At 31.6% G+C, this 13900-nt stretch overlaps 1 protein-coding gene across 1 annotated transcript in view; it reads right to left on the bottom strand.

Annotated features, from left to right (window-relative positions):
• Positions 1–7732, bottom strand: part of LOC110103335 (sodium-dependent phosphate transport protein 1, chloroplastic) — a 39175-nt gene extending 31443 nt beyond the window's left edge. Inside the window, exons 1-4 of the mRNA XM_020832005.2 lie at positions 7449–7732; positions 3652–4271; positions 3191–3298; positions 2795–2950 (exon numbers count right to left, since the gene is read on the bottom strand). Coding sequence (XP_020687664.1) covers positions 2795–2950; positions 3191–3298; positions 3652–4271; positions 7449–7503 — 939 coding nt within the window. The 5' untranslated portion in view covers positions 7504–7732. The remainder of the gene's footprint in view (positions 1–2794; positions 2951–3190; positions 3299–3651; positions 4272–7448) is intronic.
• Between the last annotated feature and the right edge of the window lie 6168 nt (positions 7733–13900).

The raw sequence follows: 13900 nt of genomic DNA, 5'->3' as shown, positions 1-13900 counted from the left end.
TTAAAGATTTATACAAAAAAATAAAATACTCAATCATAGTATGATGGACACACAAGCAAACACAGACTAAACGCATAGCCTCTATGCATCCTCGGACTAGAAATTTTCCTTTACTACGCATATAAGTATATAACTTTAATGTTTGGTGTGATAATTGATGAATTGTTTGTGTTGTAGGTAGTTTCCCTATAGTGCTTTGTTAAAGATATACTCATTTCTATGTACATGGTTATTCCCAAAAAGGGCAAGTAATTAAATATTTATCATCTAAAAAAATTTGTTTGCAAGCACTGCTTAAAAGACCCAAGTAGATATGGCCAATAGGATAGAAGTTAGCCTAGCAATATAAGTGACAGACAATCTATGTGATGATGATTTTACATGTATACTTCCCAATATTTGAATTATAAGATAGTCTTTTTTTTTTTTTTCTTTTTCTAATGTAATTTATAGATTTAGAAAATCATATAGGCCTATGGGATACAACTACAAGAATAATGAACAAGAAGAATAAACCCTAAGTGAAGCCCTAGACGTATACGAAGCAAAAGCTAGAAAACCCACAATCTAAGTCTGTAATTTCAACCAAGTTGTAAAAGGTATGCAACTCAACTGTCATTTTTCTTTAATTTTTTGTTGTAATAATAAAAGGCCTGAACTATTATTCTATGATTAAATTTTATGCTTGATTTATTGTTTATTGAATACACATTAGAAATGTATTTTTTCTTAGATTTTTTCTCTTATTTTGCTTGAGGATGAATTGGACATTTTATATAGTAGGCTCTTAAAAAAATGAATTTTCTACTAATTAAAATATAAGCAATCTAAATCAATCATAAAATAATATTTTTCAAACATTGCATGACTTATCCAAGCAAACATGAATAGTGAGTTTTCTTCCTCTTCTTCTCTACATAAAAATCTAAAACCCTATATTTATAGATCCAACTTCATTAAATTAAAAGAATTTAATTAATTATTTTCTTGCTATTTTGATTACATTAATTTAGGATTAGGTATTTGGTAGATGCATAATGGTGTATCTTTGATTTGATAATGATGTTAGAGAAGTTATAGTTTAAGAATTTTAATTGGTGGTTTAATTGCCGAAATAACTAATCTTGTAGGGGTGTGAGATAACCAAGTTAAGTAGCTTTCACACTTACACCTAGTAACCAATTAGTTTTAATATTGTCTTTTGTGTGCCTAATAAATTTAAAAGTTTATATTGTGTAGAGCCTTTGAGTTTATTTTCATCAAGAGTAAATTGGTTGGATCTCAAGTGAGTTTTCGTACGGCTCGCTTTGAGGTAAGTTCCTATTATTTATCATGGGATAAACAAACCCTTCTTTGCAAAAAGTCATAATCCAATTCCATGTTGCCAGTTTTAAGTTCCAAGATAATTAGTTAGATTGTTAGTCATTCCTTTGGTCTACAGTTATCTAGTATGTATATACTAATTGATATCTTTTTTATGCTCATAACAAAATAAGTTATAACCAATTGCGGAGATAGATTTATCTTGATACATTATTACACAAATTATTGTGGGTTGAATCTATTTCCTATAATAGAAGATCTATTTTTTCATACATGCTACTTCCATTGAGTGCAATAAATTGTATTTTTTACAAATCATATTTTGTTATAAAATAGAAATGATCCTATTGAATATATAATATATATTGAAAACTTGTTTATGGCAAACATAGAAATTGTATGCATGTGTGTGGATCGATAGAACCTTTTTTTTTTTATGTTGTTATCTTCCCAGTTCATGGTGTCTTTATAATACTGACTATATATATGTAAATAAATATAACTTGAAAATGATGAATGATTGATGAGTCATATTTTGATATATAATGATACCTATTAAAGTTAAATGTGAATATGTTAGAAACTCATATTAGAATTTGCATTTATTGTAGTCATCGTACATGCAAATCATGAGCATTGCCATATTATAAATTATCTTAAGTCATGTAGCATATTTCATTTATATAATAAAATCTTAATATAACCTTATTATATGATGATAATGATTACCTACTATTATATAGTTATTTGTGCCCTTTCTATTATTCATGATGTGTGTCCTAGTGCCTTGACTTTTCTGTTTTAATAGATAATTGTCACTTGTTGGGTTTGAATTCTCAAACTTACTCATTATTAATCTTTCTCATAATAAGTTATACTAAAGCACTTAGTGGACCATCACCTCATGACAGACTTACCAACAATAGGATCTCATTAGATATTTAAAATTTTTGTAGCTGTCTATTTGTGTTTTCTTTTAAGTTTGAATAATTTTATTTCTGCATTTGTTTCTTTTAATTTTCTTTTGATTTGTTTTTGTTCATACTGCATTGATATGCTCAATTATGATTTATAATAATGATATGAAATATTAATTTATCTTTTATTACTTATTCTGATATATTCTATTTATATTACTCGCATATAAACTTTTTTTTGTAGTGCAAAACATATTTTCATATGCCTTCATCACATCTCATGTTATTGGGTATACCTCCATTCAAACCCGGGGTGAGACAGATTCAACATTTCTAAAGAAAAACAATACCATGGAAAGCAGCAGGCCAACTGCAATAATCTAAGAAAAGGAAGAGAGAAGTAAGATAAAGAAGGCAAATTCATCAATCCCAATTAGATGTATTATCAATAAGAAAGGGTGTCTAATCTATGCATGCGAACTAATCAATAAATGCAATATTCTAGAGAAATGCAGCACCTATCATAATCCAAGGAAGACGAGTAAAAAACCAACCTCACCAATCCCCATGAAAGCACGCATTATCAGTAAGAAAGGGAGTCCAATCTTAGCAGCAACAGGCGTTAGAACTGTTGCAATGGACCACCAAACAACACCAAAGCCCAATACTAGCTTGCCACCCACCTTATCTGCCCAAATGCCTCCAAGTATCTGTGCCAGGACGAAAACACTTCAAAATGTATGAAATAAAAAGTTGAACAATATTGCAGAGTGAACATAAATTTCGAAACTTTCTCATGTTTATAATGGCTGCCAAATAATTGCCAGCAATAGCACAATACTATATATTTCGAATATATCATAAACTGGATAAGACAATTATCCATTTCTACATAACAGGCGTTGGTTAAACATTTGCCAACTGTTTGAAGAAATCTATCAGGAAAATACCTGAGTAAGGAGGTAACCCCAAAAAAAAGATGATTGGATTAAACCCATCGTTGTAGGATTCCAGTTAAATTCTGCTGACATTGGAAGAATAGCGATGCTCATATTCACCTGGAACAATTCATCTGATCACTCATGTAACTGAGAACAGCATGCAAGCTAAAGCTATGATGATGTAATAAAAAAGAAAAAAAAAGGATCAAAATGATTAATTGACAATTCATCAAGGAACAAAAGAATCCCCAACTATATTAAAGTATCATTTTAGTATTTCAAATCTTTAAAAAGGTAGACTATTTTGATTTCTCTAGAGGGAGTTATCGGATCAAAATAGTTTTTTAATATAATTAGGGATTATGTTGATCTTTCATAAAGAGTCAATGGACCATTTTAGTAATTTTCTTCAATAAAACATAAAAAATTAACTATTTCAACAAACAAAGCAAACTCTAAAACTTGCTTACACGATCCATATTACAGAGAAGAAATGCTGTAAAACAAAGAAGCACAATTATCCATCGCTTTGGTAATTGTTGCTCCCACCAATTAGCTGATTCTTGCAGCTCTTCCTTCCCCAAAAAGGCTTTATTGGAAACTTCTGAAGAGCATAGTGAATCCAACGGTGATCCAGTTACTTCATATTGCTCTGACTTCAGGTCAGCACGCATCCTAGTAAGCAGCTTTTGTTCCAATTGTTCACATAGACTATGCGACAAGCCAAGATTTTCAAACTTTCTTTGGTGTAACCGGTTGTTATTTAGTGAATCTGAGGAAAGAAAGCATTTTATCCTTCCAGAAAACCTGCGCACTACATTGATGGCTGCGACATTTTGAGGATGTAAGTTCTCCCGGTAATTTGATAGAATCATTTCCATCTCACCAAAGAAGGCGGCTCTCTTTATCTTAATAATTTTACCAAATGCACGATCATGATGAAATGGCAATAAGGAATTCATCATGAAATAGTAACATCCTCTAGGAATATTTAATTTTATATTTCCACTCCGCTCACTTCTGTCTTTACAGAAGGCAAACTGCACTTCTCGATCACCAGAACTACGCCTCTCTCCTCGATACTTCTTCCCTACAAAATATCAAAATGAAACTTCAGTTCCAAAAACATTAAAAAGAGTTGCATAAAACTATGGACCTGCGCAGAAGAATTTGCATCTGTCCACTACATAAGACCACACATACAATTATCCAAAATCATAATTGTTATAACAGCATTATAGAAAGGAGTGATCAAGTAATGATAAAAAATTTAAAAATTGGGGAAAAAATGGTTTGCAAGTCTATTTATGAACAACAACAAAACAATTGTTAAGTACTCGTGAATAGATAATCAATGCTGCACGTTTATATAAATGACATTTAAATGAATGTTTCTTGCTAGATTATATGAAATGCCAAAATGTGGAGATGAGAGAGATTTCGAGTGTTATTCATTAACAGGTGCCCTTATAAGACTAGAATACAAGGGTGAGAGTTCCTGGTCGCAATAAAAAGTAATTCACTAGTCTAGGTAAATCACAGGGCCATAAATATGGGCAAGGTTAAGTATTCCTAGGTTCAATAATTAGGTTCAAGAGATTATATTTTTCTTTCTTGATAGAAGTGATGACATGAAAGGAAGAATATATTTTAAAACCAAATTAATGTGAAAGAACTAATCAAACCTCAAAATTTGAGGCTAAATTGTGCAACCTCATGCTTGTTGTCAGATTGATGATGTTCTAAATAAATAATTTTTTCTTTATATATTTGCATTAATTGTAATTTATTTTCCTCTTTTGAGTCATTTATTATTTTTATGGGGGTTAGCATGTAACCTTTATGGGCAATTCGAACTTCATAGTATCTGAATCTTCTACAAAGAGCCTGTTATGCTTTATAAAAATCTAGATTTGAAGAGTTGAACAAAAAATTCCAAAAGCTCATACCATTGTTCCCTAACTTTTGCTTGAATTTTGAAAAATAGGCACAAACTGCTTGAGGATTCCACAATTCAAATGCATCAATGAATCAACATGAACAACCTAAGGATTCATTTTTTGGTGCCTTTTTATTATTTGCTTCTTTGAATTTCTCATTGAATCTACAATAACATTGCCTACTGTGGGACAACTTGGTATCAAAGTAATTTTCAGTTGTTTTGGACGTCTTTACATCAATTACCAACATTTTTTCTCCTCCCATATTTCCTAGCATTCACTCTCTCTTTCCACCCGTGCATTCACTCTCAGCTTGTGAAGCCAATAACAAAAAGAATGAGTTTAAGTACTTTCTCTCTTCTTCTATCCCCATTCTCTCTCCTCCATACCACCACATCTCCATAAATTTCTCAATTATCCCCTAAATTTTTCACAAATATATCTAAATATAAATTTAAATTGAAATTAAAATTTATCTCAAATCTTTGATCCACTTGCGTATAACTCCATCATAAAATTAGCACCTATAAATAGTTTCTCCTCATCCTCATCTCATTCTCTCTAGATGAGTAAATTCCAAAGATTCTCATACATATGTGCATCACGAAAACCAAGCCAAATCTCTTCTCATTACCTTCAGTTTATAAGCAATCAAGTATTATAATAAAAAATTAGAAGATAGAAAATAAGAAAGTGGAAAAGAAAGATGTGAAAGCCATCTTTCTTCTAGATTGTTAATATTTTTTTGAATATATGCTACTCTTCCTCCTAAAAACACCAAATCAATATTGGAATTTTATCGTGCTCTACAATAAGGTATCGGTGCCATTGCAATTTGATAACTTTTCTATTGTTCATTGACAATGCTACTGTTATAAACTAAACCTTACTTCAGGAAACTCCACCTCATATTAACCTAATATAAGTTGAGAGCTTGTATTAGTGAGGATATTTATTTCTCTAAGAAAAAATGAGATACCTAGATTATATGCAACTGATATACGCAATAGTTTAGACGTCATTAATTACTTTATTATGTGATGATTTCATTTATCTATATATGAATTATTGTGTGAAACAAATATTTGAAACCTACAATTAATTATCATGGTATAGAGGATTATCCTACTAGTTGCATTTCATATAGAATTTTTGCTAGCTTTTACATCATTATGTAACCATGAATCTTGGCACATTAAGATAATAATATGAAAGACTATCTAAACATGCGGAACAAATTAAACATATGGCTATACCATGGAAAATAGGATCACAATGAGTGAAAAGAAATCTTAAATTTTAGAAGGTAAATTTGAACGAGCAACAGACAAGTTAATTTAATGTCTAATAAAATGAAAGACCTAAGAATTCAAATGAGAAAAACTTAAAAATCTTGGCAAAGGAGCACCCATGGTGTTTCTCTGTTTCCTGATCACCACATAGCGAATCCATCTTTTAAGAGACATTCACCTCCTCCAACCAGCTTAAACGATCTGGTAGAAGTGCCCAATTATGCGTATCTTAGGACATACCAAATAACTAAAAAAAATTCGAACTTCCACCAGAAATACATCATCTGATAGTTGACAATCTAAACATAGGTGACAAAGTGACAAACATAACATGGCACAAGAAAAATGATAGGGCACAAAAAAATAAACAACAAATCCTTACCTTGGAGATTTTTCACTGTTCTAGATTTGATTTTTAGTCTAGTCAGGATATTAATTCACATGGTAAAGGGTAATAACAACTGAACTGACATGATTCCGTTCCAAACTCCCAACTCTCCATCTAACTATCCAACTACGTAAACCATAGACACTATAAAATCAAACCATATTACAGAAACTTTTCCCCAAGCAAAACCTAAAGAAGTTCATAAACAAAACAAGTACATTACCATGCAGAAACAAAATTCTAAAACACGATAGGTGCAAATAACTTCTATAGCTCATAAATCTATGGACCTAACCCATGTTAAATCTCCAATTTTTCGTCTAACCCTCGATTTCAGTACATGTCGTAATCTCATTCTTACAATCCAGCACCCATTAAGAAAATCACAAATATAGCACAGCCTTATCTTCACAGAAACTCACCAACATCAACATAAGACACAAAAATTAGTGTCAGAAGAAGAACTGCGATTATTAAAAATTCGAAGGTTAAAGAAACATAATACCAACACAAATTGCAGGCATGAATGCAATTAGGTAAAACTGATGGGACATTGACCCTTCAACAAAGGGTAAATCCGCCTATGCCAAGAGTAATAAACAACAGGAACAATGGTTCACTTCAAGAATAAGAAGGGAATAGCAAACCAGAGGAACAGGGCGAACTGAAGCTTCTGCTGGAAATTATTGCTCCAGTAGCCATGAACACCAGAGTCCACTCTCGTCCTTACGGAGCAAGAGAAGAAAGACGTAGCGAGAGAGAGTGATCCTAGATTTTGCTTCTGGAGCTCTCACGACCTGGAGAGCTTGACCCTAGCGCTGAGCTTTTCGACGCAGGGGAAGAGTGATGAAGGAAGATACACGGAGCTATTTCTCCAGCTCACATGGAGTATCCGGCTTCCAAAAGCGGGAAAATTTCTCAGATTCTTGCCGGCTCTGTAAAATCTCCATTTGTATCCTGGAAGAGAGGCTCCCTTGCTGACACGTGTCCGTTCATCTTCAGGCTTGAAGCTAAGAGCATCTCCACCGTTGAAGGCTGATGGCTCCTTCGGACCGTCTGATCAGTTGCTGGGCATCTTTACTCCGTTGTCTGTGGACGATGGTTAACGGTCTTCAGAATATTCTTTATTAATTTATTAAAATATTATTTTCTTTAATTATTATTTTGTGATCCTGTTTATGACAACGGCAGCTTTTTATAAAAAATAGTTATAAAACTGTTGTTTAAAAAAACTTTTTTTTTTTTTTGCAAAAAAATATCTTTCAGTATAGAAATTTTCTAAAAAAATAACTGTCAAAAATTTTCTAAATTGTGATCTAAAAAAGCAAAGCAAGCTAAAATTTTCTCAAACAAAAAATTATTTTTTTCATTTTTTTTTATTTTATTTTTTCTCAAACAAATCCATTGACTATTGTTTGATTTAGGCTTTATTTTTTTCCTTATTTTAAACTATTTCTATACTAAAAATTAATTTTACAAAGCATTAAGAAAGCAGTCCCAAACAAAAATTTTTTTGAATTATATATATTTTGTACTAAAATTTTATTTTAGAAAGTAATAAAAAAATTATCATAAATGAAGTCTTAGATGCATACTATTGAAAGAATTTATTTGAAGATTTTTTTTAAACTTACAATATGATAAGGAATGTTTCTGATATATATATATATATATTCACCCAAAAGAATTTACAATTAGAGTTTAAAAAAATTTCTTTATATGAGGAAAAGAATAAAATATTATAAAAATATGATAGATATAAATATTATTAGAAAAGTCACAATAAATTTTATACTTATAACCTTTATTGTGTATATAGTCCTCATCATCAAGTTGTTGAGTTATGAGTTTAAATTTGTTATACCAAGATATTAAAAATAAGAGAATTAGAAGAGAAACTTTAATATATTTTTTTAACTATAAGAATCATTACATATTTATAGGATCAAAACATAAATGATTATTAGTCATAAAATTAGGAAAATAATTAAAACTAAAATAATAAGAATAAGCACTACGGGAAAACACGCGAATATCGGCGGAGTTTCCGACAGAAATTTTTAGACGGTAATAAACGGCGTACTCACCGACGGATTTGTTCGACGTAAGGCTTGCGTCAACATTACCGGCGGAACATACGTCGGAAATTCACCGACGCCGTGTCCGCCGGAAAACCCGACGGTATAGGGATGCCTGAACCATTTCCGTCGCATGTTACGGCGGAACTATTCCGGCGTACGGTTCCGGCGGATAGTACGCCGTCTTATTTAAACTCAACGAAAAAAAAACGACGGATTATACGTCGGAAATTATACCAACGGCAATATTAAAATTACCGGCGGACCTTCCGCCGGTAGAAGCCCTATTTCGCGAACCCGAACCCCTTTGGCCGTCATTCTTTTCCTTTCTTTCTCTCACTTCCATTGCTTCGCTCGTCGCCCTCCGTCGTCGTTCGTCGCTCGCCGTGGTTAGACGTCGCCGACGGTCACCGGACATCGCCGTCGATGATCACCGGACTTCGCCGAGCCTCCTTCCTAGTCTCTCGTCCCGCCCTCTGTGCTTCCTAGTCGCGCGCCGCCGAGGAACCGAAACCGGCGTATGAAATTCCGCCGAAAAGTCCGACTGAAACTCATTATTCCGTCGGATTATCTATGTTTACCGTCGGATTTTGTCCGCCGGTATCAACGGGTTTTCCTGTAGTGAAGGAGTTATTGTGCTTCGGTATTCACATGATATTGATTGAGAGTTATAAGGAGTTATTATAGTACTGACGGGCAAAAAGTAGCAACTCTGATTATTGAAGCAATTGTTACCAATTACTTACTACTAATATGGATACCGGAAAAACACTACATAAACTATGACTTCTTACTTTTTTAATGTGATTAGTGAAATGCATGTTACAAATTCATTTTTACAATACGAATTTACTGATATTTTATTGATTTATTATCATTGTATGAATTTATTATTATTACAATTATTTTACTACTATGGCCACTAGATTTGTTTATCAATATTGCAACTAAGCTATTGCTAGTACTACTATTGATTCACTGTCGTTATTATTAATAATACATTGCACTGATTTCAAATATTGAGCATATAATATATTGAGTATGTGATATGTTAATCATGTGATTAAGATGCCGATATGATACTGATATAGAATAATTGTATAGCATGTGTGCATTATTATAAGGTTTTACTATATAATATGATTATGATAGTTTTTATTGATGTTTTACTTTTTCCTCTTTATATGATTTCTTTATTGATTGAAAATGTCGATACGACGGCTGCTTTATCAATTCGACATCCATACTAGTTTACTTTTTTGCCACCATACTACTTTATTGACATATATATCATGTTATTTTGTTGGATATATATAAACTTTATTGTTAAGTATATAAGTTTTACTATTTCTACACTTATTCATGATCATATGATTGATACTATTCTAAACTGATGAATGATATACATATTGTTCTATTACCGTGCTTTGGAGTCAGTTGTAGGATTGAGTGACTTGTTGGGCTATTTAGCTCAATATATGTGGTTTAAATTATTTCAGATCATGGTGTAAGACTAATCAGGATTCTTCAGGTTCAGTTCTTTTTTGTTTTAGCTGTTATTTTATACTTATGACTGAATGATGTATTGTATTTATATGATTCTTGAATATTATATATGATTTTTTGAGCAATGAGTATAAATGTGTTTTAATATTTTGATAATTAGTTTTATTTTAGCTAATATTATATTGATAAAAGAGAAATAGATAATTTTGATGTTAATTTTAAAAGATAAAAAAGAATAATTCTATCAAATTTAATCTTGGGACATTATAAGTAAAAAATTATATATTTCTATACATTATCCTTTTAAAAAATAGACCCTTTTCAGATCTTCTTTATATATCATAGTATAATGTAAACTACATGATGGAGTATTTATAAATTAAAACATAATATGACTAAGTAACATATGTTTGGATATGTTTGGATGAGTATAAGATAGATAAATAAGTTTCTCAAAAATATGATAGTGCCTTTCTTTATCATCTTGGAGAGTTCACCATTTGATCATATTTTGTTGATAAGATCTATAAGATTATTTGAAGGTTTGCATCCCATCTTTTCAATGTTTTTTTTAAATCAATCCTATATTTTTTATTAAAAGAAAATATAAATTTCCTTAAACTTGTGATTTTCATACCTAGAAAATATTCTAGAGCTCCCAAATAATTAAGTTCAAAGTTATATGTTAAAATATATTTAGTCTCTTGATTTATATATCATAATCACTAGTAAAAATAATATCATCCACATAAACAATTAAGTTAATAATTTGACCCTTATATAATTTATTTACAAATAAGGTTTGATCAATATGCCCTTGAGATTTTTTATTATTATTATTATAGTGATAAATCTTATGAACCAAGCACTTGAAGATGACTTTAGGCCACATAATGTGATGCCACAATATCTAAATTAGAAATAATTATATTTTTTTATCTTTTGCATTATCAACTAGAGCTTATTAATTTAATCCAGAGAAAATAAGATAGCTAAAATATAAAGATATTACTATTCATCCAATATTTATATATTAATCCATAACCCAAAAATAATATATACAATAATTATGATATTCAATCCAATCAACTCATTACTGAGAATATATTGTGACCATAAAAAGAATCAACATGAACATAAAGAAACCTAAAATTTGCTGCTCATATTAACCTCACTCCATAGGTTTCTTACTCTTACTTAAAAATATGTAAAAACTACATAATAAGCACAAGCTTACCAAGTTACCAAAATCCATAACTAAAATAATTGCACAAAATAGAAACATATTCATTTAAATAGCGATATATCATATACTCATTTAAATCATGTCTTCTCAGTCATGCACTATGTATTTTTATTAGCACAATATCAATCTTACTACACATCAGTCATTTTTTTGTATCATTCAATCAGTCAATCAATATCATCGATCACAATCATATCAATTGTATCATATATGATATATAAATGGTTTTGTATCCTATTTTTGGTATATCATGTATTTATATATTATGGGGCCAACCTAATAGGAATCAGTCTTATTAGTCCTCTAGTCAACCAACAAAGAATTGATTTCATCGGTCATATTTCATCAATCATTAGTCATCAGTCTCACCAATCATCTTTAACAATCAATGGTCTTATCAGTTATCAATCATCAGCCTCCACTCATCAGTCATTTATCTCACCTATCATCAATCTTATCAGTTGTATCCATTACTGATCACTAGTTAATTAGTCGCATATCAAACATTAATCTTTTTCAATCATATCAATATCAATCTCTTTTGTCTCATCTAGTACATCAGTTCATTCATTTTGGCTATTCTTAAAAGTGCTTGTGGTATACTAAGAGGGATGGTGAATTAGTATTTAAAAAAATATTTTCCTTAAGATTAAAATGAGATATGTGGAAGTATTTAAGAAAAAAAATATTCAAATCAAAACTAAAAGCAAATAAGTTTTTTTTTTTAATTTCAAAATAAAACTTTAACCAAAGATTTATCACCCAAAAAGCTTTTACAAAGATAATCAAAACTAAAGTAGAGTGTAAAAAAATAAATTGCAAGATAGTAAAGAATACATAAATTAAATTTATAGTGGTTCGGTCGAAATTGACCTATATTCACTCCCCAATGGTCCTCCTCTTTTGGGTATCGCATTAAATTGATTCTCCTTTAGCTCACAACTAGGCAGAGAAGCTTTTCTTCCTTATCAGGTGGAGAATGAATTTTATAGACTCTAAAAAATTTCCCTCCTTTAGCCTCCCAACCCGACCCCACGTAGTGGGATAAAGGCTTGATGTTGTTGTTGTTGTTGTAGCCTCCCAACCCGGCGAAGATATTAACGCTCCTTTAGCTCCTCACTATGGCAAAGATATTGATCCCTTCTTCAGCTCATCGCTATGATGGAAAAGTCACCCCTCCTTCCACCTCTTGGGTTGATGGATATGTCGTCGTCCCTCTTTTAGCTCTCTAGGGGAGATGTTGATCCCTCCTTTTTCTCCTTGCTACGGAGACTCCACTCCATCCTTCAGCTCCTTCTTATGGAGAAGATGTTCTCCCTCCTTCTGGCTCTCGCTCAATGGAGATGTTGATCCCTAGCCTCCTCAGCTAGCAAGTCTTTCACCCAAAGATTTTTCTTCCTAGAGATCTTGTCAAAGAGCTCCGCCAAACATAACAGGATGACCCAAGGTATAGGCTAATCTGAGAAACCGTATAAATCCCCACACACCCCTTGACTCCCTTAAGGCAAATTCTCCCTCAACCTCTCCTCCTCTCTCTCCCTTGTGATGTGGTCACTCTCCAAAACTCTCTCTCATAAGAAAATATCTCTGAATACTCAAACTCTCTCACCTCTTTCTCTCTGATATTGAGTTTATAAAGTGGGATCTAAAAAAACCCTAAATTTTAAATTAATAACTTTGATCATACAGTATGATTAATTCATTTATCATCTTCTAATAATAATGTTTGATGAATAGTTATACAATACAATTAGTTTTATTATGTCTCTAATCATAATGTATGATGTATAATAGTACAATACAATTAGTTCAATCAATTCGCTAATCATCTAGGGCGAACTGATGTTCATCCAACAAGCTCTATGTTGATCATCCTATACGATGATAATCGTACAATACGATTATTAATGAATATTTGATCATGACTTGCACACGCCCGATTAAAAATGTGTCCGCTGGTCTGGTCGTGCAAACCCGACAACCTATGGGGTTTGAGTCTCGGTTGAAATACTTTACCCGTTTGTAAAAATGGGTTGGGTTCGGGTTCGGGTTGGGTCAACTAGTGTCGGGTCAGTTCCATGTTCATTATAAAAAGCCTTAAACAAAGAAGATATTCATTAGTAGGGCATTTCATACATTCTTTTGTTGTTATTTTGCCTTTCTCGTGGGCAATTGGGATATCAAGATTATCATGGTGTTATCTTATGAATGATTATCAGAGCTTGGTTTAGAAGGGAAATTTTAATGTGGAAGATATATATATATATAT

Source organism: Dendrobium catenatum, unplaced genomic scaffold (assembly GCF_001605985.2).
Source record: "Dendrobium catenatum unplaced genomic scaffold, ASM160598v2 fragScaff_scaffold_266, whole genome shotgun sequence".
NCBI lineage: Eukaryota > Viridiplantae > Streptophyta > Magnoliopsida > Asparagales > Orchidaceae > Dendrobium > Dendrobium catenatum.
This window is presented reverse-complemented; position numbering and strand designations above follow the sequence as displayed.